Source organism: Mustelus asterias, chromosome 1 (assembly GCF_964213995.1).
Source record: "Mustelus asterias chromosome 1, sMusAst1.hap1.1, whole genome shotgun sequence".
Lineage (NCBI taxonomy): Eukaryota > Metazoa > Chordata > Chondrichthyes > Carcharhiniformes > Triakidae > Mustelus > Mustelus asterias.
The window spans coordinates 87,718,571-87,745,991 of NC_135801.1; the positions used below are offsets into that span (position 1 = coordinate 87,718,571).

Here is a 27,421-nt window from a genome sequence, read left to right on the forward strand (position 1 = left end):
CATAATCTTATTGGCTGGCGGAGCAGGCTCAGGAGCTGAATAACCTAGTCCTGCTATACTACTTAAGTTTCATGTACCTTACTCCTTAATGATTACTGTGTCCCTCCTTTTTAATAGGCAATAGAAGATTGGCTGACTGGCAGAAGGCAGAGAGTAGGGATAAAAGGGTCCTTTTCAGGATGACAGCCGGTAACTAGTGGAGTTCCGCAGGGGTCAGTATTGGGACCACCGCTTTTTACTTTATACATCAACGATCCAGAAGAAGGAACAGAGGGCATTGTGGCTAAATTTGCAGATGATACAAAGATAGGTGGACAGGTTGTATTGTGGAGGTGGGGAGGCTGCAGAAGGACATAGACAGGTTATGAGAGTGGGCAAAGAAGTGTCAGATGGAGTACAATGTGGGAAAGTGTGAGGTTTGCACTTTGGTAAGAAGAATAGAGGCGTATACTATTTTCCAAATGGGGAGAGAATTCAGAAATCAGAAGCGCAAAGGGACTTGGGAGTCATTGTTCAAGATTCTCTTAAGGTTAACGTGCAGGTTCAGTCGGCAGTTAGGAAGTCAAATGCAATGTTAGCATTCGTGTTGAGAGGGCTAGAATACAAGAGCAGGGGTGTATTTCGGAGGCTGTATAAGAACATAAGAACTAGGAGCAGGAGTAGGCCATCTGGCCCCTCGAGCCTGCTCCGCCATTCAATAAGATCATGGCTGATCTTTTCGTGGACTCAGCTCCACTTACCCGCTCGCACACCATAACCCTTAATTCCTTTAACTGTTCAAAAATTTATCTATCCTTGCCTTAAAAACATTCAATGAGGTAGCCTCAACTGCTTCACTGGGCAGGGAATTCCACAGATGCACAACCCTTTGTGTGAAGAAGTTCCTGCTCAACTCAGTCTTAAATCTGCTCCCCCTTATTTTGAGGCCATGCCCCTTAGTTCTAGTTTCACCCGCCAGTGGAAACAACTTCTCTGCTTCTATCTTGTCTATTCCCTTCATAATCTTATATGTTTCTATAAGATCTCCCCTCATTCTTCTGAATTCCAATGAGTATACCCCAGTCTACTCAGTCTGTCCTTATAAGCCAACCCTCTCAACACCAGAGTCAACCTAGTGAATCTCCTCTGCACCCTCTCCAGTGCCATAAGGCTCTGGTCAGACCTCATTTGGAGTATTGTGAGCAATTTTGGGCCCCATATCTAAGGAAGGATGTGCTGGCCTTGCAAACAGTCCAGAGGAGGTTCACAAGAATGATCCCTGGAATGAAGAGCTTGTCATATGAGGAATGGTTGAGGACTCTAGGTCTGTATTCTTTGAAGTTTAGAAGGATGAGGGGGTAACTTATTGAAACTTACAGGATACTGCGAGGCCTGGATAGAATGGATGTGGAGAGGATGTTTCCACTAGTAGGAAAAACTAGAATCAGAGTGCACAACCTCAGGCTAAAGTGACGATCCTTTAAAACAGAGATGAGGAGGAATTTCTTCAGCCAGGGAATGGTGAATCTGTGGAACTCTTTGCCGCAAAAAGCTGTGGAGGCCAGGTCATTGAGTGTCTTTAAGACAGAGTTAGATAGTTTGTTGATTAATAAGGGGATCAGGGGTTATGGGGAAAAGGCAAGAGAATGGGGATGAGAAAAAAAATCAGCCATGATTGAATGGCAGAGCAGACTCAATGGGCCGAGTGGCCTAATTCTGCTCCTATGTCATATGGTCTTGGTTCAGGATTCTCTTAAGGTTAACTTGCAGGTTGAGTTGGTAGTTAGGAAGAGAAACGCAATGTTAGCATTCATTTCGAGAGGATTAGAAAACAAAAGCAGGCATGTACTGCTGAGGCTGTATAAAGCTCTGGTCAGACCACATTTGGAGTATTGAGCACAATTTTAGGTGCCGTATCTAAGGAAGGGTGTGCTGGCCCTGGACAGGGTCCAGAGGAGGTTCACGAGAATGATCCCAGGAATGAAAAGCTTGATGTACGAGGAGCATTTGAAGACTCTGGGTCTGTACTCAAAGGAGTTTAGAAGGATGAGGGGGAATCTCATTGAAACTTATAGAATACTGAAAGGCTTGGATAGAGTGGACGTGGCGAAGATGTTTCCGTTAGTAGGACAGACTAGGATCTGAGGGCACAGCATCAGAATAAAGGGACGACCCTTTAGAGCCTAAATGAGGAGGAATTTCTTTAGCCAGAGAGTGGTGAATCTATGGAATTCATTGCCACAGATGGCTGTGAAGACCAGGTCACTGAGTATAATTAACAGAGATAAGTAGGTTCTTGATTGGTAAGGGGATCAAAGGTTACTGGGAAAAAGCAGGAGAATGGGGTTGAGAAACTTGTCAATCATGATTGAATGGCGGAGCACTCTTATGTGCCGAAAGACCTAATTCTGCTCCTATATTTTATGGTAATAGCCCAGCTCTTATCATCGAGACCCAATGACCTTACTTTGTAACGGTGTCTTTCACATTAAAACAGACATATTCAAACTACAGAGTTAGGGCCATTTCCAGTCTCAGTCTTTGTAATTCATCCAAGGAGCTGAGGCAAGTAGGCTCTATTTACATTTATATATTTTGCACGTTGGTTTGTTGTGGTTGGAACAGGGTGGTTCTTTTGTACTGTTACTGCAATGGCAAAATAAATCCAAAATTAGAACATAGGGATCCCCAGCTTGAGATCAATTGGAATGTTGATTTAAACTTTGTGTATGATCCAGATGCCTCAAGATATGCACTTCATGCAAGAGGCCCACAAAACAAAATTTTAATACATGATCTAAAGGCTCAATAAATGCACTTGTAACAGATCAATTTAATTTCTTGAAGTTATGAAGATGGGGTTGGGCGGAGGGATGGGGGTGGTGCAGTGAAGCTCAGCTAGGATATCTGCTCTTCATAGTTATCCAAGGCCGATGTCAGAAGACTATGCTGAAAAAGATTTGGCTTGGTGAGAAGCTCCTTCTCCGAAGCACACAAGAAATTGGGCCTTTCACTAAACACCCAGAAAACCAAAGTCCTCTTCCATCCATCATCTGCAGCACAATGCATCAGCCCCTAAGATCAATGGAGAGATCCAAGAAAACATGGACATATATCATGGCACAGTGGTTAGCATTGCTGCCTCACAGCACCAGGGACCCAGATTTGATTTTCGGCTTGGATCACTGTCTGTGAGGAGACTGCATGTTCTTCCTGTGTCTGCGTGGGTTTCCTCCGGATGCTCTGGTTTCCTCCCACAGTCCAAAAGACGTGCTGGCTAGGTACATTGGCCATGCTAAATTCTCCTTCAGTGCACCCGAACAGGCGCCAGAGTGTGGTGACTAGGGGATTTTCACAGTAACTTCATTGCACTGTTAATGTAAGCCTCACTTGTGACCCTAATAAATTAACTTTAAGCTTTAACATATTTCTGTATCCTTCAATGTCTGCCTCTGATGTGCCAGTTCAGCCTTTGGCCAACTGAGAAAAATAATATTTAAGGGCCAGGATCTCAAACCCATGAGGGACAATGGTGATGATTTATTGGATGGCAGTGAACTTACATTCTATGAACTTTTGAACAAGCTACAGCAGACACCTCAAGGCACTAAAAAAGTGGTACCTTCACAACATCCTCCAAATCCAGTAGGAAGAAAGACAGTCCAACAGCAGCACTCTTACAAGCCAACATCCCCAGCACTGAACCACTAATCACTCAAAACCAGCTCCACTGGACACAGCATGTTGTTTGTGTGCCTGACACCAAACTCCAAAAGCAACTGTTCTACTCGGAACTCAGTCATGGCAGGAGACTCCCAGAAAGACAGTAGAAATGCTTTGGGGATATCCTCAAATCATCCCTGATGAGATTAAACATCTCAACTGAATCATGGAAATTCCTTGCCTCTGGCTAACCAAATGGAGATATTGAGGAAGACTTTGTCAGGAACAGATAAATGAAATCAATGCATCAAAGAGTGTGTAAAAAAGCCTCCAACAACACATCTACCAAATTCCTCAAGTACCATATGCTCTGCAAATGGAGACGAATCAGACTTGATGGGCCGAATGGCTGAAGTCTGTTCCTATAATGGTCTCACGGCATGTGGCAGAGTCTGCAAGTTGCACATTGGACTTAGCAACCATTTCAGAACCCATCAGAGCAGAGTGGAAGCAAGTCATCCTGGATCCTGAGGGACTGCCGAAAAACAAAAGCCCCCTCATGATAGCAGCATTGACAAACTGGTCTGTTTAGGTTTAAAATTGAAGCATGGCAACTGGTCAAGGTAACTTCAGCATAAAATTTGATCTTTCATCTGATTGGACTTCTGTGGATAGTCCGTATCTGGTAAAAAAAAATTAAGTAATTCCTCTACAATCCTTTTAGCCATAATGTTACATAATGGAATGGCCTCTGAAAATCGAGGAGACTCCCATTATGGTCAACAAATACTAATTCCCACGTTTCATTTTAGGGAGGTGTCCCACGCTCAATTAGGACCCTTGTAAAAGGTTCCTCAAATGCCAGAATGGGTATTAAAGGTGCTGGTTTGACTACCGCTTGAGGTTTTCCTATTACCTGACATGTACGACAAAATTCTACTACATCTTTATGAAGTCCCGGCCATTAAAAGTGTATTTGTATCTTTGTTTGATTTTCCTTACTCCAAAATGACCTCGTAATGGTACCTCATGCGCTATCCGCAACATCTCCTTTCTGTAACTCACCGGTAATACGACTCGATGAACTTCAATATGTAAAGGTCTCCACTTCCCCATTAAGACATCATTTTTTATGTAATAACACTCCAGTATACACTCAGATTCTTATCTCTGCATCTTTGTCGTAATTCTGCCAACTTTCCTGAACTAAAGATATCCAATTCTCCTTCCACCTGTTTTTCTTCTTTCACAACCATCTGGTCAAAAATGGTTTCTGATAACCGAACCTCAGTCTCCTTATCTTTACTCTTTGATTTCTCCTCCTGTCTCAACCTGTGGCTTTGTGTCTGCGTGGGTTTCCTCGGGGTGCTCCGGTTTCCTCCCACAGTCTGAAAGACGTGCTGGTTAGGTGCATTTACCCGAACACGTGCCGGAGTGTGGCGACTAAGGGAATTTCACAGTAACTTCATTGCAATGTAAAGTAAGCCTTACTTGTGACTAATAAATAAACTTTTACTTTACTACAGTCAGGAAAAATCCTAGAGTATGCTTCCTGCAACACATCAGTTGTTTGATTTTCCAATGGCTTTTCAACTACAGTAGGCATCACTCGCACCTGTGATCCAGCTATATCGTTACCCAGGATCAACTATATCCTTGAAAAAGGTAATTTCCCGATTCCTCCTACCACTTCTTCTCACCAGACTCTCCAACCTAACCTTACATAATGGAAGACTACTCTTTTCATCATGAATTCCACATACTACCCTTTTCTGGCAATATTCCTTTCGAACGCATATCTCCTCATCCCTCATCATTAAAGATCGACTTGCTCCTTGCTCTTGAATCTTAATTTCTTTACATACTCCTCCTGGTACACGAGTAAACTTTACTCAAACAAGTAAATTCTTCAAAGAGATCTGTCACTTTCTTATCAACCAACCCCTGAACAGGTTGTACATCCTTTTGCACCTCTTTAGCTTCAACCAAGATTTCCTTTACTACTTTAACAAATCCCACTGGCTTATCCTGTTTTACCACATCTGTCTTCCCAGTGCTTTTTTTAGGTCACCAATACTGCGAATCCGTGTATTCAGCTTTATTAAATGAAAACATCCAAGGTTTCTTATTTTACTTCCATCCTTATATGTTTCCTTTTTAACCAGAGGTAAACTATCCTTACTATCTCAGATGAGATATCCTTTGCCTTTACCACCCGAGGATCTCTTTTCCCCAGTTTTTATTCCTCACAAATTGAAATTGATGTCGAAACCCAAACTTTGATTTATTAGCCAATGTATAATCAGAGGGGCTGAATGGCCTCCTTCTGTACTGTAGGATTCTATGATATGCCATTTCTGTTGCCAATCTCACAGTTTTAACCCTCTTCCACATGAGTTCTCACTACTTCGGGAAGTGAATTTTTAAACTCCTCCAAAGTAACCGTTTCCCTAAGAGCATCATATGTCTGGTCTATTTTCAAAGCTCTTATCCACCTGTCAAAGTTCCTTTGTTTGATTCTTTCAGATTTTATATAGGTTTTATCTGGTTCCTTCCTTAGACTTCTAAACTTCTGTCTGTAGGCTTCTGACACTAGTTCTTATGCACTTAAGATGGCTTTTTTCACCTCATCATAATTCCTCGATATCTCCTCTGATAGTGATGCAAACATCTCACGAGCTCTACCTACCAACTTCGATTGAATCAGCAATACCCACATGGTCTGTGGCCATTTTACTTGTTTAACTACTTTCTCAAATGAAATGAAAAAGGCTTCTACATCCTTCTCATCAAACCTTGGGAGCGCTTAAACATATTTAAGCACTGTCTGTGTGGAGTTTGCACATTCTCCTCATGTCTGCGTGGGTTTCCTCCGGGTGCTCCGGTTTCCTCCCACAGTCCAAAGATGTGCGGGTTAGGTTGATTGGCCGTGCTAAAATTGCCCCTTAGTGTCTTGAGATGGGTAGGTTAGAGGGATTAGCAGGTAAATATGTAGGGATATGGGGGTAGGGTCTGGGTGGGATTGTGGTTGGTGTAGACTCGATGGGCCGAATGGCCTCTTTCTACACTGTAGGGTTTCTATGATTTCTATGACATCCCCACCAGACCTTTGACTACAATGGGTTGGTTCAACAACAGATCTTCAACGCTCATGGTCTTGCAGACTTGTAGATTTTGATCCCGGAAAAGAGCCCCCAATTTTGTTAGGGTACTAGATCAAATACTGCAAGGTATATTATGTGGATCACTGTCACTACTCTGAACTTTTACCTTTGCCTCTGCCAGTTTAGTTGATGTTTGTTTTCAGTTCCAGTTTCTGAAGTTCAAAAACTTTCTCCTCTCTCTTTGTCTTTTTGTCCTGCAACTGTTATTCTTTCTTTTTCTTTTTGTTCTGCCAGAGTTATCCTTTCTTTTTATGCTGCAATTGCCTCTCTCATTCTTTTGCTTCTAATTCAAGCTGTTTTCATTTGTAACTGAATTCTCACCTTTTCCAACACTTGCCACTGTATTTCTGACAAATAGGAATGCTGAGCTATCACTGCAATTAACTGCACCTTCCTCACCCTTTCAGGCAGAGTCAACTGCAGACAGCCCCTGAATACCAAAAGGTTTGCTTTAACCACCTTTTGTAAACCACTCCAAGTGACTTCTTTCACACCCAGGAACAATTCTGCCACAGAAAGAGCCATTGTTCCATGGGTGCTCCCTATTTAAACAAACTGAATGCAACACCTGAAAAAAAAAACAACAGATCATCAACAGTCACTGTCTTATAGTTTTTAATCCCGGAAAAGAGCTCCCAATTTTGTTAGGGTATGAGATCAGAAACCCCAAGGTACATTATGAAGTTAGACTAGACCCCAACTATTTGCTATTTCACATGAATGTGAGGATATGATGTTTCAATCCAGGCACGATTCTACTGGCAAACTGGGAGGTTTTCGTCAAAACAAATCGTATTTAACAACACAGTTTAACGATAACAAATCAATTAGCTGAACATTTCCCAATTGAACAATAATTGAACATGACAAGGCGCAATCCAAAATGCTAAACTATCTTTATTGTTCCAGTTTAAGCAATATTCCACGAAAGACCGGAACGAGGCTGAGCGGGCGAGCGAGAGGGACACAGTGAGCGGGCGAGACGGGGGGGCGGGCGAGACTTGGGGGGCGGGCGAGACGGGGGGGGGCGGGTGAGACGGGGGGGCTGGGCGAGACGGGGGGGGGATGGGCGAGACGGGGGGGCGGGCGGGCGAGACTGGGGGGGGGGGGCGGGCGAGACGGGGGGGCGGTTAGCGAGACGGGGGGCGGGCAAGACGGGGGGGGAGCAAGACGGGGGGGGCATGCGAGACGGGGGGCGGGCGAGACGGGGGGGGCGGGCGAGACGGGGGGCGGGCGAGACGGGGGGGGCGGGCGAGACGGGGGGGGCGGGCGAGACGGGGGGGGCGGGCGAGACGGGGGGGGCGGGCGAGACGGGGGGGGCGGGCGAGACGGGGGGGCGGGCGAGACGGGGGGGGCGAGCGAGACGGGGGGGGCGGGCGAAACGGGGGGGCGAGACGGGGGGGCAGGCAAGATGGGGTGAGGCGGGCAAGATGGGGGGGCGGGCGAGACAGGGGCAGGCGAGACGGGGGCAGGCGAGACGGGGGCGGGCGAGACGAGGGGCGCGCGTGACGGGGGGGGGGCGGGCTAGACGGGGGCGGGCGAGACAGCGGGCGGGCAAGACGGGGGGCGGGCGAGAAGGGGGGCGGGCGAGACGGGGGCGGGCGAGACGGGAGGGCGGGCGAGATGGGGGGGTGGGCAAGACGGGGGTCAAGACGGGGGAGCAGGCGGGACGGGGGGTGGGCGGGTCGGGGGGGCGGGCGAGACGGGGGGCGGGCGAGACGGGGACGGGCGAGACGGGGGGGCGGGCGAGACGGGGGGGCAAGACGGGGGGGCGGGCGAGACGGGATGTGGGCGAGACAGGGGGGTGGGCGAGACGGGGGGCGGGCGAGACGGGGGGGCGGGCGAGACGGGGGGGCGGGCGAGACGGGGGGGCTGGCGAGACGGGGGGCGGGCGAGACGGGGGGCGGGCGAGACGGGGGGGCGGGCGAGACGGGGGGCGGGCGAGACGGGGGGCGGGCGAGACGGGGGAGCGGGCGAGACGGGGGCGGGCGAGACGGGGGGAAGACGGGGGGGCGGGCGAGACGGGGGGCGGGCGAGACGGGGGGGCGGGCGAGACGGGGGGCGGGCGAGACGGGGGCGGGCGAGACGGGGGCGGGCGAGACGGGGGCGGGCGAGACGGGGGGGCGGGTGAGATGGGGGGCGGGCCAGACGGGGGGGGCGGGCGAGACGGGGGCGGGCGAGACGGGGGGCGGGCGAGACGGGAGGGCGGGCAAGACGGGGGGGTGGGAAAGATGGGGGGGTGGGCAAGACGGGGGTCAAGACGGGGGTGCGGGCGGGACGGGGCGGGTGGACGGGTCGGGGGGCGGGCGAGACGGGGGGCGGGCGAGACGGGGGAGGGCGAGACGGCGGCGGGCGAGACGGGGGCGGGCGAGACGGGGGGCGGGCGAGACGGGGGCGGGCGAAACGGGGGTGGGCGAAACGGGGGGCGGGCGAGACGGGGGGGCGGGCGAGACGGGGGGGCGGGCGAGACGGGGGGCGGGCGAGACGGGGGCGGGCGAGACGGGGGGGCGGGCGAGACAGGGGGGCGGGCGAGACAGGGGGGCGGGCGAGATAGGGGTGGCTGGCGAGTTGGGGGGGCTGGCGAGACGGGGGGGCGGGCGAGACGGGGGCGGGCGAGACGGGGGGGCGGGCGAGGCGGGGGGGCGGGCGAGACGGGGGGGCGGGCAAGACGGGGGGGCGGGCGAGGACGGGGGGGCGGGCGAGACGGGGGCGGGCGAGACGGGGGCGGGCGAGACGCGGGGCGGACGAGACGGGGGCGGGCGAGACGGGGGCGGGCGAGACGGGGGCGGGCAAGACGGGTGGCAAGACGGGGGGCGGGCGAGACGGGGGCGGGCGAGACTGGGGCGAGCGAGTTGGGGGGGCGAGCGAGATGGGGGGGCGGGTGAGATGGGGGGGCGGGCGAGACGGGGGGCGGGCGAGACGGGGGGCGGGCGAGACGGGGGGGCGGGCGAGACGGGGGGGCGGGCGAGATGGGGGGGCGGGCGAGCGGGCGAGACGGAGGGGGCAGGCGACACGGGGGGGCGGGCGACACGGGGGGGCGGGCCACACGGGGTGGCGGGCCACACGGGGTGGGGGCGGGCGAGATGGGGGCAGGTGAGACGGGGGGGCGGGCGAGACGGGGGACAGGTGAGACGGGGAGCGGGCGAGACGGGGAGCGGGCGAGACGGGGGGGGCGGCGAGACAGGGTGGCGGGCGAGACGGGGGTTGCGGGCGAGACGGGGGGGCGGGCAGGACGGGGGGTGGGCAGGACGGGGGACAGGCCAGACGGGGGGCGGGCGAGGGGGGGGGCAGGCGAGACGGGGGGGGCGGGCGAGACGGGGGGGAAGGGAGAGACGGGGGGGCGGGCGAGACGGGGGGCGGGCGAGACGGGGGGGGGGGCGGGCGAGACAGGGAAGGCAGGCGAGACAGGGGGCGGGCGAGACGGGGGCAGGCGAGACGGGGGGGTGGGCGAGACGGGGAAGGGCGAGACGGGGGCGGGCGAGACGGGTGGCAAGACGGGGGCGGGCAAGACGGGGGGAGCGGACGAGATGGGGGCGGGCGAGACGGGGGGTGGGCGAGACGGGAGGCGGGACGGGGGGGCGGGCGAGACGGGAGGGGCGTGCGAGACGGGGGCGGGCGTGACGGGGGGGCCGACGAGACGGGGGGTCCGGCGAGACGGGGGGCGGGCGAGACGGGGGGGCGGGCGAGACGGGGGGCGGGCGTGCGAGACGGGGGGCGGGCGCGACGTGGGGCGGGCGCGCCGCGGGGCGGGCAAGACGGGGGGTGGGCGAGACGGGGGGGTGGGCGAGATGGGGTGCAAGAAGGGGGGCGGAACAGCCGGGGGGCGGGCAAGACAGGGGGGCGGGCGAGACGGGGGGGCTGGCGAGACGGGGAGGCGGGCACGACGGGGGGGCAGGCGAGATGGGGGGGCGGGCGAGACGGGGGGCGGGCGAGACGGGGGGCGGGCGAGACGGGGGGGCGGGCGAGACGGGGGGGGCGGGCGAGACGGGGGGGCGGGCGAGACGGGGGGTCGGGCAAGACAGGGGGGCGGGCGAGACGGGGGGGCGGGCGAGACGGGCAGGTGGGCGAGATGGGGGGCGGGCGCGACAGGGGGGGCGGGCGAGACGGGGGGGCAGGCGAGAGGGGGAAGGACGAGACGGGGAAGGGTCAGACGGGGGGGCGGACGAGACGGGGGGCAAGACGGGGGGCGGGCGAGACGGGGGAGCGGGCAAGATGGGGGCGGGCGAGACGGGGGGCGGGCGAGACGGGGGGGGCGGGCGAGAAGGGGGGGGTGGGCGAGAAGGGGGGAGTGGGCGAGATGGGGGGGGGCAGGCGAGACGGGGAGCGAGACGGGGGGGCGGGCGGGTCAGAGGGGCGGGCAAGATGGGGGCGGGTGAGACGGGAGGCGAGACGGGGGGCGGGCGAGACGGGAGGGGCGTGCGAGACGGGGGCGGGCGCGACGGGGGGGCGGGCGAGACGGGGGGTCCGGCGAGACGGGGGGCGGGTGGGACGGGGGGCGGGCGAGACGGGGGGCGGGCGTGCGAGACGGGGGGCGGGCGCGACGTGGGGCGGGCGCGCCGGTGGGCGGGCAAGACGGGGGGTGGGCGAGATGGGGTGCAAGAAGGGGGGCGGAACAGCCGGGGGCTGGCAAGACGGGGGGGCGGGCGAGACGGGGGGGTCTGCGAGACGGCGGCGGGCGAGACGGGGGCGGGCGAGACGTGGGCGGGCAAGACGGGTGGCAAGACGGGGGGCGGGCGAGACGGGGGGCGGGCGAGACTGGGGCGAGCGAGTTGGGGGGGCGAGCGAGATGGGGGGGCGGGTGAGATGGGGGGGCGGGCGAGACGGGGGGCGGGCGAGACGGGGGGCGGGGCGAGACGGGGGGGCGGGCGAGACGGGGGGGCGGGCGAGCGGGCGAGATGGGGAGGGCAGGCGACACGGGGGGGGCGGGCCACACGGGGGGGCGGGCCACACGGGGTGGGGGCGGGCGAGATGGGGGCAGGTGAGACGGGGGGGCGGGCGAGACGGGGGACAGGTGAGACGGGGAGCGGGCGAGACGGGTGCGGGCGAGACGGGGGGGCGGCGAGACAGGGGTGGCGGGCGAGACGGGGGTTGCGGGCGAGACGGGGGGGCGGGCAGGACGGGGGGTGGGCAGGTCAGGGGGACGGGCCAGACAGGGGGCGGGCGAGGGGGGGGCAGGCGAGGGGGGGGGGGCGGGCGAGACGGGGGGGAAGGGAGAGACGGGGGGGCGGGCAAGACGGGGGGGCGGGCGAGACGGGGGGGGGGTGGGCGAGACAGGGAGGGCAGGCGAGACAGGGGGCGGGCGAGACGGGGGCAGGCGAGACGGGGGGGTGGGCGAGACGGGGAAGGGCGAGACGGGGGGGGGCGGGCGAGACGGGGGATGGCGAGATGGGTGGCAAGACGGGGGCGGGCGAGACGGGGGGAGCGGACGAGATGGGGGCGGGCGAGACGGGGGGGGCGGGCGAGACGGGGGGGGGGGGCGGGCGTGACGGGGGGGTGGGCGAGATGGGGGGCAGGCGAGACGGGGGGCGGGCGACACGGTGGGGGCATGCGACACGGTGGGGCGGGCGACACGGGGGGGCGGGCGAGATGGGGTCAGGCGAGACGGGGGGCGGGCGAGACGGGTAGCGGGCGAGACGGGGAGCGGGCGAGACGGGGGGGGCGGACGGGACGGGGGGGGCGGACGGGACGGGGGGGTGGGCGAGTCAGGGGGGCATGCAAGATGGGGGGCGGGTGAGACAGGGGGCAGGCGAGACGGGGGGGTGGGCGAGAAGTGGGAGGCGAGTGAGACGGGGGGGAGGGCGGGCGGGACGGGGGGGGTGGGCGGGTCAGGGGGACGGGCAAGATGGGGGGCGGGCGAGACGGGGGGGCGGGCGAGACGGAGGGGCGGGCGAGACGGGGGGGCGGGCGAGACGGGGGGCGGGCCAGACGGGGGGCCGGCGAGAAGGGGGGCGGGCGAGACGGGGGGCGGGCGAGAAGGGAGGGCGGGCAAGATGGGGGGTGGGCAAGATGGGGGGTGGGCAAGACGGGGGTCAAGACGGGGGAGCGGGCGGGACGGGGGGTGGGTGGGACGGGGGGCGGGCGAGACGGGGGGGCGGGCGAGGGGCGGGCGAGACGGGGGGCGGGCGAGACGGGGGGCGGGCGAGACGGGGCGGGCGAGACGGGGGGGCGGGCGAGACGGGGGGCGGGCGAGACGGGGGGGCGGGCGAGACGGGGGCGGGCGAGACGGGGGGGCGGGCGAGACGGGGGGGCGGGCGAGACGGGGGGGCGGGCGAGACGGGGGGGCGGGCGAGACGGGGGGGCGGGCGAGACGGGGGGCGGGCGAGACGGGGGGGCGGGCGAGACGGGGGGGCGGGCGAGACGGGGGGGCGGGCGAGACGGGGGGGCGGGCGAGACGGGGGGGCGGGCGAGACGGGGGGGCGGGCGAGACGGGGGGGCGGGCGAGACGGGGGGCGGGCGAGACGGGGGGCGGGCGAGACGGGGGGCGGGCGAGACGGGGGGGGCGGGCGAGACGGGGGGGCGGGCGAGACGGGGGGGCGGGCGAGACGGGGGGGCGGGCGAGATGGGGGCGGGCGAGACGGGGGCGGGCGAGACGGGTGGCAAGACGGGGGCGAGCGAGTTGGGGGGGCAAGCGAGACGGGGGGGCGGGCGAGACGGGGGGGCGGGCGAGATGGGGGGGCGGGCGAGAAGGGAGGGCGGGCAAAATGGGGGGTGGGCAAGACGGGGGTCAAGACGGGGGAGCGGGCGGGACGGGGGGTGGGCGGGACGGGGGGCGGGCGAGACGGGGGGGCGGGCGAGATGGCGGCAGGCGAGACGGGGGGAGGGCGAGACGGGGGGGCGGGCGAGACGGGGGGCGGGCGAGACGGGGAGGCGGGCGAGACGGGGGGGCGGGCGAGACGGGGGGGCTGGCGAGACGGGGGGGCTGGCGAGACGGGGGGGGGCGGGCGCGACGGGGGGGGCGGGCGCGACGGGGGGCGGGCGAGATGGGGGGCGGGCGAGACGAGGGGCGGGCGAGACGAGGGGCGGGCGAGACGGGGGGGCGGGCGAGACGGGGGGTCGGGCGAGACGGGGGGTCGGGCGAGACGGGGGGGCGGGCGAGACGGGGGGGCGGGCGAGACGGGGGGGCGGGCGAGACGGGGGGCGGGCGAGACAGGGGGCGGGCGAGACGGGGGGGCGGGCGAGACGGGCGGGTGGGCGAGACGGGGGCGGGCGCGACAGGGAGGGCGGGCGTGACGGGGGGGCAGGCGAGAGGGGGAAGGGCCAGACGGGGAAGGGCCAGACGGGGGGGCGGACGAGACGGGGGGCAAGACGGGGGGCGGGCGAGACAGGGGGAGCGGGCAAGATGGGGGCGGGCGAGACGGGGGGTGGGCGAGACGCGGGGGGCGGGCGAGAAGGGGGGGGTGGGCGAGAAGGGGGGGGTGGCGAGATGGGGGGGGCAGGCGAGACGGGGGCGGGCGAGACGGGGGGGTGGGCGGGTCAGAGGGGCGGGCAAGATGGGGGCGGGTGAGACGGGAGGCGAGACGGGGGGCGGGCGAGACGGGAGGGGCGTGCGAGACGGGGGCGGGCGTGACGGGGGGGCGGGCGAGACGGGGGGTCCGGCGAGACGGGGGGCGGGCGAGACGGGGGGCGGGCGAGACGGGGAGCGGGCGTGCGAGACGGGGGGCGGGCGAGACGTGGGGCGGGCGCGCCGGGGGGCGGGCAAGACGGGGGGTGGGCAAGACGGGGGGTGGGCGAGATGGGGGGCAAGAAGGGGGGCGGAACAGCCGGGGGGCGGGCAAGACGGGGGGGGGCGGGCGAGACGGGGGGACTGGCGAGACGGGGAGGCGGGCGCGACGGGGGGGCAGGCGAGACGGGGGGCGGGCGAGACGGGGGTCGGGCGAGACGGGGGTCGGGCGAGACGGGGGTCGGGCGAGACGGGGGGGCGGGCGAGACAGGGGGGCGGGCGAGACAGGGGGGCGGGCGAGACGGGCAGGTGGGCGCGACAGGGGGGGCGGGCGTGACAGCGGGGGCGGGCGAGACGGGGGGGCAGGCGAGAGGGGGAAGGGCGAGACGGGGAAGGGCCAGACGGGGGGGCGGACGAGACGGGGGGCAAGACGGGGGGCGGGCGAGACGGGGGGAGCGGGCAAGATGGGGCGGGCGAGACGGGGGGCGGGCGAGACGGGGGGGCGGGCGAGAAGGGGGGGGTGGGCGAGAAGGGGGGGGTGGGCGAGATGGGGGGGGCAGGCGAGACGGGGAGCGAGACGGGGGGGTGGGCGGGTCAGAGGGGCGGGCAAGATGGGGGCGGGTGAGACGGGAGGCGAGACGGGGGGGCGGGCGAGACGGGAGGGGCGTGCGAGACGGGGGCGGGCGCGACGGGGCGGCGAGACGGGGGGTCCGGCGAGACGGGGGGCGGGCGAGACGGGGGGCGGGCGTGCGAGACGGGGGCGGGCGCGACGTGGGGCGGGCGCGCCGGGGGGCGGGCAAGACGGGGGGTGGGCGAGATGGGGGGCAAGAAGGGGGGCGGAACAGCCGGGGGGCTGGCAAGACGGGGGGGGCGGGCGAGACGGGGGCGGGCGAGACGGGGGGGGGCGGGCGAGACGGGGGGGCTGGCGAGACGGGGGGAGCGGGCGAGATGGGGACGGGCGAGACGGGGGGCGGGCGAGACGGGGGGGGCGGGCGAGAAGGGGGGGTGGGCGAGACGGGGTGGGCAGGCGAGACGGGGGGGCAGGCGGGTCAGAGGGGCGGGCAAGATGGGGGCGGGTGAGACGGGAGGCGAGACGGGGGGGCGGGCGAGACCGGGGGGGCGGGCGAGGCGGGGGGAGCGGGCAAGGCGGGGGGGGGGCGGGCGAGAAGGGAGGTGGCGGGCGAGACGGGGGGCGGGCAAGACGTGGGGGGGGGCGGGCGAGACGGGGGGCGGGCGAGATGGGGGGCGGGCGAGATGGGGGGCGGGCGATGCGGGGGGAGCGGGCGAGGCGGGGAGGGACGGGCGAGAATGGGGTGGCGGGCAATACGGGGTGCGGGCGAGAGAGACGGGGCGGGCGAGACGGGGGGCGGGCGAGACAGGGGCGGGCGAGACGGGGAGTGGGCGAGACGGGGGGGCGGGCGAGACGGGGGGCGGGCGAGACGGGGGGCGGGCGAGACGGGGGCGGGCGAGACGGGGGGGGGCGGGTGAGAGGGGGGGCGGGTGGCAAAACGGGGGGGGGGTCGGGCGAGGCGGGGGACGAGATGGAGACAGAGACGGAGACGGGGCGGAGACGGAGGCAGAGACGGAGGCGGAGACGGAGACGGAGACGGAGGCGGAGGCGGAGGCGGAGGCGGAGGCGGAGGCGGAGGCGGGGCGGAGGCGGAGACGGAGGCGGAGGCGGGTCGGAGGCGGAGGGAGATGGAGACGGAGACGGAGGCGGAGGCGGGGCGGAGACGGAGACGGAGGCGGGGCGGAGGCGGAGACGGAGGCGGAGGCGGAGGCGGGGTGGAGGCGGAGGGAGACGGAGACGGAGGCGGAGGCGGAGGCGGAGACGGAGACAGACAGGGAGACAGACAGGGAGACAGACAGGGAGACAGACAGGGAGACAGACAGGGAGACAGACAGGGAGACAGACAGGGAGACAGACAGGGAGACAGACAGGGAGACAGACAGGGAGAGAGTGAGACAGAGGGAGAGAGTGAGACAGAGGGAGAGAGTGAGACAGAGAGAGAAAGACAGAGAAAGACAGAGAGTGACACACAGAGTGACACACAGAGTGACACACAGAGTGACACACAGAGTGACACACAGAGTGACACACAGAGTGACACACAGAGAGAGTGACAGAGAGAGAGAGAGAGAGACACAGAGAGAGAGACACAGAGAGAGAGACACAGAGAGAGAGACAGAGAGAGAGAGAGACAGAGACAGAGACCTGTCTTCTGGCAGCCCCAAACAGCAACCACGCACGCACACAGAGACACACACGCCGCAGAGAGACACACACGCACGCAGAGAGAGAGACACACACGCACGCAGAGAGTGACACTCAGAGAGAGTGACACACAGAGAGAGACACAACTTCTGGCAGCCCCAAACAGCAAAAACACACACACACACGCAGAGAGAGACACACAGAAACAGACGCAGACACGCGCAGAGACACACACGCGCGCAGAGACACACACGCGCGTAGAGACACACACGCGCGCAGAGACACACACGCGCAGAGACACACACGCGCAGAGACACACACGCGCAGAGACACACACACACATACAGAGACACACACACAGACCTCTTGCTTCTTTCAGAACCAGGAAGAAATTGACTGTTTGAAGCACTGTGCCTCTTGCAGGCTTAGCTCCGCCCATTAACACATGACTCTCTGTCAATCAACCTTATCAAAACCCTATGCTGAAACCCCAAGGGAAGCCCAAGTAAACATAAATGCATTAACTCTGTTTAGACAAACACACCATTATCTAAAATCAGTCATTATCCTGCATTCTCGATATTTGAGCAGCCTGTTGCCCAGACAAGTGGGCACCATGTAAAATAGAATTGTCTTTTAAACATGACTAAAATAGATTTCTTAAAGGCACAGTATCATCACAAGGTACATAGCACAGTTCATCACAGCAGGTGGATTTTATTATGGAGATATAGATGAACATATTTATAGTAGGCAATAATAAGCATTTGCGTAACATGAACGGCAAGGTGGCACAGTGGTTAACACTGCTTATCTCTGATGGTAGTCATGATGTGGAGATGCCGGCGTTGGGCTGGGGTAAACACAGTAAGTCGTCTAACAACACCAGGTTAAAGTCCAACAGGTTTATTTGGTAGCAAATGCCACTAGCTTTCGGAGCGTGCTCTGAGCGGAGCATCTCTGATGGAACAGACATGTTGAGTCATAAAACTTTACTGATTCTGGATTTCACATACTTAAAGGCATAATACTCAGTGCAATGGTCTTAAAATAAGTTGTATGTTAACATTATCCACTATACAAAAAATAATTCTGCTATCTAAATTAATGAATTACTTACTTTTATTTCCAACTAATGCAACTACAGGTTGTTGTTCGGACTCTTCATTTACTTTCTTCACTACAGCATACCAGTCTTCAAGGTTTTCAAAACTCTGGTAGTTTGTGATGTCATATACCAATAAGATACCCTGTGGGAGGGTGGAAACAATAAACAGCACTTCAGTTACTTCAAAAGTCCCATCAGCATTAGCTTTGGGCGCAAGAAAACATAAAACATAATGACCTATAAGGTGGCACAAGTTGGCACAAGCAGTAAACCCAAGATGTTTTTAATCAGGTTAAGTATTTGATAAACTGCTCAATTCTGCAGGGCAGCACAGTGGCACAATGGTTAGCACTGTTGCCTCACAGCACCAGAGACTTGGGTTCGATTCCCGGCTTGTGTCACTGTCTGTGTGGAGTCTGCACGTTCTCCCCATGTCTGTGTGGGTTTCCTCCGGGTTTCCTTTCACAGGTCTGAAAGGCGCACTGGTCAGGTGCATTGGCCATGCTAAATTCTCCCTCAGTGTAGCCGAACAGGCGCCGGACTGTGGTGACTCGGGATTTTCACAGTAACTTCATTGCAGTGTTAATGTAAGCCTACTTGTGACTAATAAATAAACTTTTAACTTTTAGAATTATCAGGGCCATCACTTGTTTCAAAGCACAGATCCTTCACTGTAAAATTGACTGTCAGTATACTAACAAAGACTTATAAATAAAATCTTGTCATTAGATTACAACACTGATCGCTGTCTTAGCAGTTTATTGTAGTGCAAAATATGGACATTGCTGATCAACAAACAGAAAAGTTATGTGACAGCTATCTCTCCAATAAGTCTGTCTCAATTTTCACCAGTAAATTTCTAGATTCTTGATGGGTCATGAATTAATAAACACAGATTTATTTTCTAATTTGAGGAAAAAACTAACATTCCCAATAGTTTACTTAATACAAGAAGTCCAGAGATGCATACAGATCATTTCTATAATGTACACATGCATGCGAAAAATCCTTAATGTCGACTGTATCTTAGTAACAAAATACATACAATGATTGTAATAAACCATTCATAGCACATGAATGAAAAATTGGATTTTAGCATTAACTTCATATTTCAGTCAGACTTTAAACAACTTTGTAATGCATAATGTAATGGAAGTGACATGCTACTTTAAACATGCATTTTAGCATTCAATAGTTTTCAGTGGAATTGATTAGTCATGAACAAAAAGGCAGCCAAACCATTTCAAGACTCAATCTCATCATGCTTGGTGTGATAAAACACAGGAACAGGAGTAGGCCATTTGGCCCTCCAAGCCTGCTCTGCCATTCAATAAGATCATGGCTGCTCTGTCTATGGTCTCAACTCCACCGTCCTGTCTGCCATCTTCTCCCCCATTACGCCCACCAATGCATAAGGAGGACCCCCTCCCTCTTCCCACAAGCATCGGGGCTCTCTCCTCCTCCCACCCCAAAGATACCTCCACCCCACTACCACCACGGGGTATAGAACATAGAACATAGAACAGTACAGCACAGAACAGGCCCTTCGGCCCACGATGTTGTGCCGACCTTCATCTGAAACCAAGATCAAGCTATCCCACTCCCTACCATTCTGGTGTGCTCCATGTGCCTATCCAATAACCGCTTAAATGTTCCTAAAGTGTCTCACTCCACTATCACTGCAGGCAGTCCATTCCACACCCCAACCACTCTCTGCGTGAAGAACCTACCTCTGATATCCTTCCTATATCTCCCACCATGAACCCTATAGTTATGCCCCTTGTAATAGCTCCATCCACCCGAGGAAATAGTCTTTGAACGTTCACTCGATCTATCCCCTTCATCATTTTATAAACCTCTATTAAGTCTCCCCTCAACCTCCTCCGCTCCAGAGAGAACAGCCCCAGCTCCCTCAACCTTTCCTCATAAGACCGACACTCCAAACCAGGCAGCATCCTGGTAAATCTCCTCTGCACTCTCTCCAGCGCTTCCACATCCTTCTTATAGTGAGGTGACCAGAACTGCACGCAATATTCCAAATGCGGTCTCACCAAGGTCCTGTACAGTTGCAGCATAACCCCACGGCTCTTAAACTCCAACCCCCTGTTAATAAAAGCTAACACACTATAGGCCTTCTTCACAGCTCTATCCACTTGAGTGGCAACCTTTAGAGATCTGTGGATATGGACCCCAAGATCTCTCTGTTCCTCCACAGTCTTCAGAACCCTACCTTTGACCCTGTAATCCACATTTAAATTTGTCCTACCAAAATGAATCACCTCACAATTATCAGGGTTAAACTCCATTTGCCATTTTTCAGCCCAGCTTTGCATCCTATCTATGTCTCTTTGCAGCCTACAACACCCCTCCACCTCATCCACTACTCCACCAATCTTGGTGTCATCAGCAAATTTACTGATCCACCCTTCAGCCCCCTCCTCTAAGTCATTAATAAAAATCACAAAGAGCAGAGGACCAAGCACCGATCCCTGCGGCACTCCGCTAGCAACCTGCCTCCAGTCCGAAAATTTTCCATCCACCACCACCCTCTGTCTTCGATCAGATAGCCAGTTACCTATCCAATCGGCCAACTTTCCCTCTATCCCACACCTCCTTACTTTCATCATAAGCCGACCGGTCTTATTTCGGGCACTTTCCCCCTTCACTGGAAAGTCATCCCCTCCTCAACAGTATCAGCCCTTTCATCCCCCTCCTCAATGGTATCAGTACTTTCACCCCCCCCCCCCCCCCCCCCCCCTCCGCCCAAAGTAAGAGTTTTAACAACACCAGGTTAAAGACCTGGTGTTGTTAAAACTCTGACTGTGTTTACCCCAGTCCAACCCCGGCATCTCCACGATGTGGCTCCAAGTCAGGATGGTGTGAAATGTGGAGGCTGAATGGCCTAATTCTGCTCCTAGATCTTTTGGCCTTATATTACATATAATCCATTAATTTCACTCCTAGTATCATTGGTATCACCCAAATATAGTATTTTCTTCTTAGCCAAGATGCATATGCAAGGATTGTATAAAAAGATGCATCCGCTGATGGATTTTGTGTGAACCATCCAAAATTTCGTAAATATGATTACTTTTTTGTCCCCAGAAAGAAATATAATCCCAAAACAATTCAATGAATATGGAGAGTTTCAGAAACAATAATACAGCTTTTATATAAAGTATGAGAGCTCTTTAATACCTCAATGTAGTTCCCATTGCTAATAACAATATTTGATATGTTGCATGTTCACAGTTCTTATGGGTAGGGTGCTATTTGTTTGCCTAAAGTGACTTTTTCAAAATTATTCCAGTTGATTTAAAGGTTTATCTTCATATTAAAATAGGCCAATTTGCACCAATATAATGGCTTAGGGTGTCCAGAAGTGTTTGCAGGTTTTAGCAATGCAACTTTTACAAAATCAGCCAAAGGATTGAAGAACTTTTTAAGCTCAAGTTGAACATTAATCAAAGTTTTTGCAATCTGTCTTGTTGGTTTAAAAAATATTGCTTCCTTCCCAGCAGCACTGTGCATGTAGCTACTAAAATTGCTTGATGGCTCACCATCATCGTCACAAGGGGAATGAGGGATTGGTAATAAATGTTGGGTCTTGCTTGCGATGCTCGCAAAAGAAAATATTTTTTTAAATTGTGCTGGAAGCCAGCCCGTCCACAAAACTATCACGCCCCTTTATGAAAATAATGAGCATGGTGACTTTCCATCAAACCCATTTGAAAAGCCTCTTCAAAGCGAGTGATTTTTTCTGTGGCAAAGGTGCTAGCAGATGCATTTTTAAAGGTTATATTAAAAAATATTTCATTTACTAAGAAATGGACCAGTACATTACAATGAAACTAACAACAGGCTCAATACAGTTTATTTCTTAAATAATTTTCTGCAATTTAGAAATCAGGTTATTCACAGGTAGTGGACTGAACATTTTGTGGCAAACCTATTTTCTGCTGTTAAATAGAAATTCAACATGGACACCACATCCCACCCCACTCACACGCACCCACCACCCCAACACATAAACCTTTCCCCTTCCTCACACAACCCACCCACTGCCACAAATAACAGCCACACACACACACCCCATTTTAATAACCTCAATTCTATTTTTGTCATAATCATGTTGGAATGTTTAGTCTCCCACTACAAAAAAGTTACTACACTCTATCTTTCCAATTCCCATACGATGAAGGGTCTTTTGTGATACTGTTTGCCAGTGCAATTCAAAAACATCTAGTTGGTCCAAAACAAGATAAAAAAGAAGCAATACAGTACTATTTTTTTCTAGTGGACCAGTAAAAGGCTGGCAGTTAAACATTATAATTCATAAAAGGGCTGCAATGTTCAACTCCCCAAAGGATATTTTGTCCATTTATGCTTAATTAAGGATACACAGTAGTACAGAAAATTGTTTTGCCCTAAGGAATGGTAGTATTAACTGCCTCTTAGATAGACATTCACAGTATTTGACTGATTCCAAGTTTCTTCTACTCAGTGAATTCTCTATTTTATGTTTTTAAAAGGTGACTGAAAGCCTTGACTCACAATAAACCAATTTAATTAATGATGTATGTTGATTAAGTTTACATTTTCTCCAACTTAGTGTATTTCAATTATTCACTTTTTACACATAGAGAAAACATTTTTTCTGCATGGAAAATGCACTGTTAAATAGGACCATGAATATCATAGCCTATTCTTACATAATTTGTATTTTCAGATAAAAGTCAGATACAGGATGTAAACAATCACTTAAATCAGGGAACAGGGAAAATAAGAACGTTCAAAGATTGCACTGGAGTGCTGTTTTGGTCTCTATTAGAATGTTTAAGTTGGGGGTCACGTGATGGGAGTGCGGGAATAGCTGCGCTCCCATGAACTTCAGCTCTGGTGCCAGTCAGCAAAGAGTGAGATAAAAGAAAGGATTTACACAGCTCATAACTACTTAATCCGGGAGTGAGAACTCCATATTATATCCTTGGAAGATTTCTGGTTTAACGTTGGTGACAAAATGCTGGGAAATATTAAGAAGATCATTGACAAAAGAGAGCAGTCAGAAGTAACTGGGGTGGAGCCAACTCCTCAGCACAGCAATTTAATGAAGGAACAGGCTCTCCATCCAGCACCCTCAAGGGCATTACAACTCATGACTACTAATACGATTAAGGTCATTGCTCATACATTCGACTTCAACAACCCTATAAAGATGCTTGACAATCTGGCTAAAGCCATTGTTTTTGTGAACTCGATGTAGACTGCGTTTCACTGTAAAATCTGGACTCTATCTCTTGTCATATACAGGTTTATTTGGAATCGCAAGCTTTCGGAGCACTGCTTCTTCATCAGGTGACTCTACTCGGTATGGGGGAGAGCACCAGAGTATGGCGTTGAGACAGAATCAGCCATGATCATGTTAGATGGAGCTGGCTCAAAGGGCCAAATGATCTACTCCTGCTCCTATTAAACAAGAGATGAAATGACTGAATCTTAAAAAAAGCAAAATCGATAGCATGGAGGAGGAATTAAATCAGAGGAAAAAAAATCAGATTAAAGTTACAAGCAACGGAAAGACAAATAAGGGAAGAAAAATCAGAAAATGGCATAATTATATTCCAAGGTCTTTATACAGAAAGTGGAAAGCAACCAATGTAATAGTTATTTCCAGACCAATCCAGGTAATTATATGTTAGAATCATTGCATAGTTACAACAGAGGAGAAAATTCAGCCAGTCATGTCTGTGCTGGCTTTCTGGAAGAACTTCCAAATCCCACACCACTACCTTTTCCCAATAGCTATGCCAATTGTTTTGCTTCTGATAATGATCCAATTCTAAAGGCCTCAATTAAATCTTCCTCCACCATGTTCTCAGATACTGAATGAACGAAAACATTTTTCCTCCTGTCACTATTGCTTCTTTTGTCAATCACCTTAATTTCGTGTCCTCTTGTTTAACATTTCTGCCAATGTGAACAGTTTCTCCTGCCCAAATCTCCAATGATATTGAAAATCTCTCTCAAATCTTCACTTAACTTTAAAATAAGAACAGAAAATACTGGGGGAAAAGAACTCAGCAGGTTAGGCAGCATCAGTGTGGTGACAGAAACAAAGTTAACACGGTAAGTCAGTGATCTTTCATCAGAACTGGGGAAGTTAGAGATGCATTGGATTTTAAGCAACGTGCAGATGGGATAAGGACAAAAGGAAAGCCTGTGATAGACTGGGCGATAGGAGAGACGGAATGACAGAAAAGTTAGTCCTCCAGAGCCAAAGGGAATGGAGATGTGGCAAAAACAAACAAACAATGTGCCTACAATCAGGCATGCTGCTGACGGAAACAAGCAGAGAATAGGAAACGAAATGTAGGACAAAGTTTACAGTCTGAAATTGTGGAACCAGTCAACCACAGGTGTGGGGATGTTGGGGGGTTGGGGGGAAAATAGTTACAGCAGGGAAGAAAATTCAGCTGCTCATGTCCTTGGGCAGACATGGGTGGCATAGTGATTAGCATTGCTGTCTCACAGCGCCAGGGACCCAGGTTCAATTCCGGCTTCAGTTGACTGTGAGGAGTTTGTACGTTCTCCCAATGTCTGCGTCGGTTTCCTCCCACACTCCAAAGATGTGCGGATTAGGTGGATCGGCCAAGATAAATTGCCCCTTAGTATCAGGGGGATGAGCAGGGTAAATATATGAGGATAGGTCCTGGGTTGAATTATTGTCGGTTCAGGCTCGATGGGTCAAATGGCCTCCTTCTACACTGTAGGGATTCTATGGAATGACTCCTCAGAAAAACTACAATATTGCAGAAGCACTGTTGTGGAAGGTTGCAAGATAGAACAGATGTGACACCTGCACAGACTGTCGGGTATGAGTCAAGGTAGTTGTGGGTGTCAGTGGGCTTATAATAAATATTAGTTGATAGTCAATCACCAGAAGTGGAAACAGAGAAATCAAGGGAGGGGGAGAGAAGAAACTGAATGAAGGATAGAAATTGAAAGCAAAGTTCAGGAAGTTTTCCAATTCAGGCAAGAACAGAATATGATATACCAGAAAGAGTTGAGGGAGATGCTGCAAAGTTCATCACCATCCACCACACTTCCCAGTGTGGTGCCATCCACCAATTTTGAAATAGCACCCATTACACCAAAGTTTAAGTCATTAACATCATTCAAGAAAAGCAGTGGTCCTAACACTGACCCCTGTGAAAGCCTACTATGTGGAGATGCCGGCGTTGGACTGGGGTAAACACAGTAAGAAGTTTAACAACACCAGGTTAAAGTCCAACAGGTTTATTTGGTAGCAAAAGCCACACAAGCTTTCGGAGCTCTTAGCCCCTTCTTCAGGTGAGTGGGAATTCTGTTCACAAACAGAGCTTATAAAGACACAGACTCAATTTACATGAATAATGGTTGGAATGCGAATACTTACAACTAATCAAGTCTTTAAGAAACGAAACAATGTGAGTGGAGAGAGCATCAAGACAGGCTAAAAAGATGTGTATTGTCTCCAGACAAGACAGCCAGTGAAACTCTGCAGGTCCACGCAACTGTGGGAGTTACAAATAGTGTGACATGAACCCAATATCCCGGTTGAGGCCGTCCTCGTGTGTGCGGAACTTGGCTATCAGTTTCTGCTCAGCGACTCTGCGCTGTCGTGTGTCGCGAAGGCCGCCTTGGAGAACGCTTACCCGAATATCAGAGGCCAAATGCCCGTGACCGCTGAAGTGCTCCCCAACAGGAAGAGAACAGTCTTGCCTGGTGATTGTCGAGCGGTGTTCATTCATCCATTCACCCACCATCAGGCTCACCATAGACTACTCTCCGGAATCGGTTGCATTCTTGGACACACGCATCTCCATTAAGGACGGTCACCTCAGCACCTCACTGTACCGCAAGCCCACGGATAACCTCACGATGCTCCACTTCTCCAGCTTCCACCCTAAACACGTTAAAGAAGCCATCCCCTACGGACAAGCCCTCCGTATACACAGGATCTGCTCGGATGAGGAGGATCGCAACAGACACCTCCAGACGCTGAAAGATGCCCTCATAAGAACAGGATATGGCGCTAGACTCATTGATCAACAGTTCCAACGCGCCACAGCGAAAAACCGCACCGACCTCCTCAGAAGACAAACACGGGACACAGTGGACAGAGTACCCTTCGTTGTCCAGTACTTCCCCGGAGCGGAGAAGCTACGGCATCTCCTCCGGAGCCTTCAACATGTCATTGATGAAGACGAACATCTCGCCAAGGCCATCCCCACACCCCCACTTCTTGCCTTCAAACAACCGCACAACCTCAAACAGACCATTGTCCGCAGCAAACTACCCAGCCTTCAGGAGAACAGTGACCATGACACCACACAACCCTGCCACAGCAACCTCTGCAAGACGTGCCGGATCATCGACACAGATGCCATCATCTCACGTGAGAACACCATCCACCAGGTACACGGTACATACTCTTGCAATTCGGCCAACGTTGTCTACCTGATACGCTGCAAGAAAGGATGTCCCGAGGCATGGTACATTGGGGAAACTATGCAGACGCTGCGACAACGGATGAATGAACACCACTCGACAATCACCAGGCAAGACTGTTCTCTTCCTGTTGGGGAGCACTTCAGCGGTCACGGGCATTTGGCCTCTGATATTCGGGTAAGCGTTCTCCAAGGCGGCCTTCGCGACACACGACAGCGCAGAGTCGCTGAGCAGAAACTGATAGCCAAGTTCCGCACACACGAGGACGGCCTCAACCGGGATATTGGGTTCATGTCACACTATTTGTAACTCCCACAGTTGCGTGGACCTGCAGAGTTTCACTGGCTGTCTTGTCTGGAGACAATACACATCTTTTTAGCCTGTCTTGATGCTCTCTCCACTCACATTGTTTCGTTTCTTAAAGACTTGATTAGTTGTAAATATTCGCATTCCAACCATTATTCATGTAAATTGAGTCTGTGTCTTTATAAGCTCTGTTTGTGAACAGAATTCCCACTCACCTGAAGAAGGGGCTAAGAGCTCCGAAAGCTTGTGTGGCTTTTGCTACCAAATAAACCTGTTGGACTTTAACCTGGTGTTGTTAAACTTCTTACAAAGCCTACTATATACAGGAATGCAGTCCACAAAAATAACTCTCCTACTTAGTTTCCTGTCGCCTCATCAACTTTGTATCATGCAGCCACTGTCCCTTTTAAACTTTACTGACAAGTCTGTTATCAGGCACTTTTATCAAATGTCTTTTGGAAGTTCATGTGGACCATATCAACTGCATTACCCTCATCAACCCTGTTACCTCATCAAAAAACTTAAGCAAGTTAATTAAACACAATTTGCCTTTAATATACAAAATAGGAGCAGACGTAGTCCACTCAGCTCCTCGAACTTGATCTGATTTCAATAAGATACTTTTGTGTTTCATGTTCAGCATTTCAATTAGCCCCGATAACCTTCGATTCTCTTGTCTAACATGAATTTACCTACCTCCATCTTAAAAATATTCAATGACCCAACCTGCATTGCCTTCTGAGGCAAAGTGTTCCAAAATCTCTCAGCCTGCGGAAAAAAATTCTCCTCACCTCTGTCCTAAAAGGGCACATCCCAATTTAATTTCCCCTAGTTCT

At 55.2% G+C, this 27,421-nt stretch overlaps 1 protein-coding gene across 2 annotated transcripts in view; it reads right to left on the minus strand.

Annotated features, from left to right (window-relative positions):
• rab28 (RAB28, member RAS oncogene family) overlaps positions 1 to 27,421 on the minus strand; it is a 153,116-nt gene that overhangs the window by 97,582 nt on the left and 28,113 nt on the right. For both annotated transcript variants that reach the window (XM_078214933.1, XM_078214924.1), the window contains exon 4: positions 17,802 to 17,931. In XM_078214933.1, coding sequence (XP_078071059.1) covers positions 17,802 to 17,931 — 130 coding nt within the window. The remainder of the gene's footprint in view (positions 1 to 17,801; positions 17,932 to 27,421) is intronic.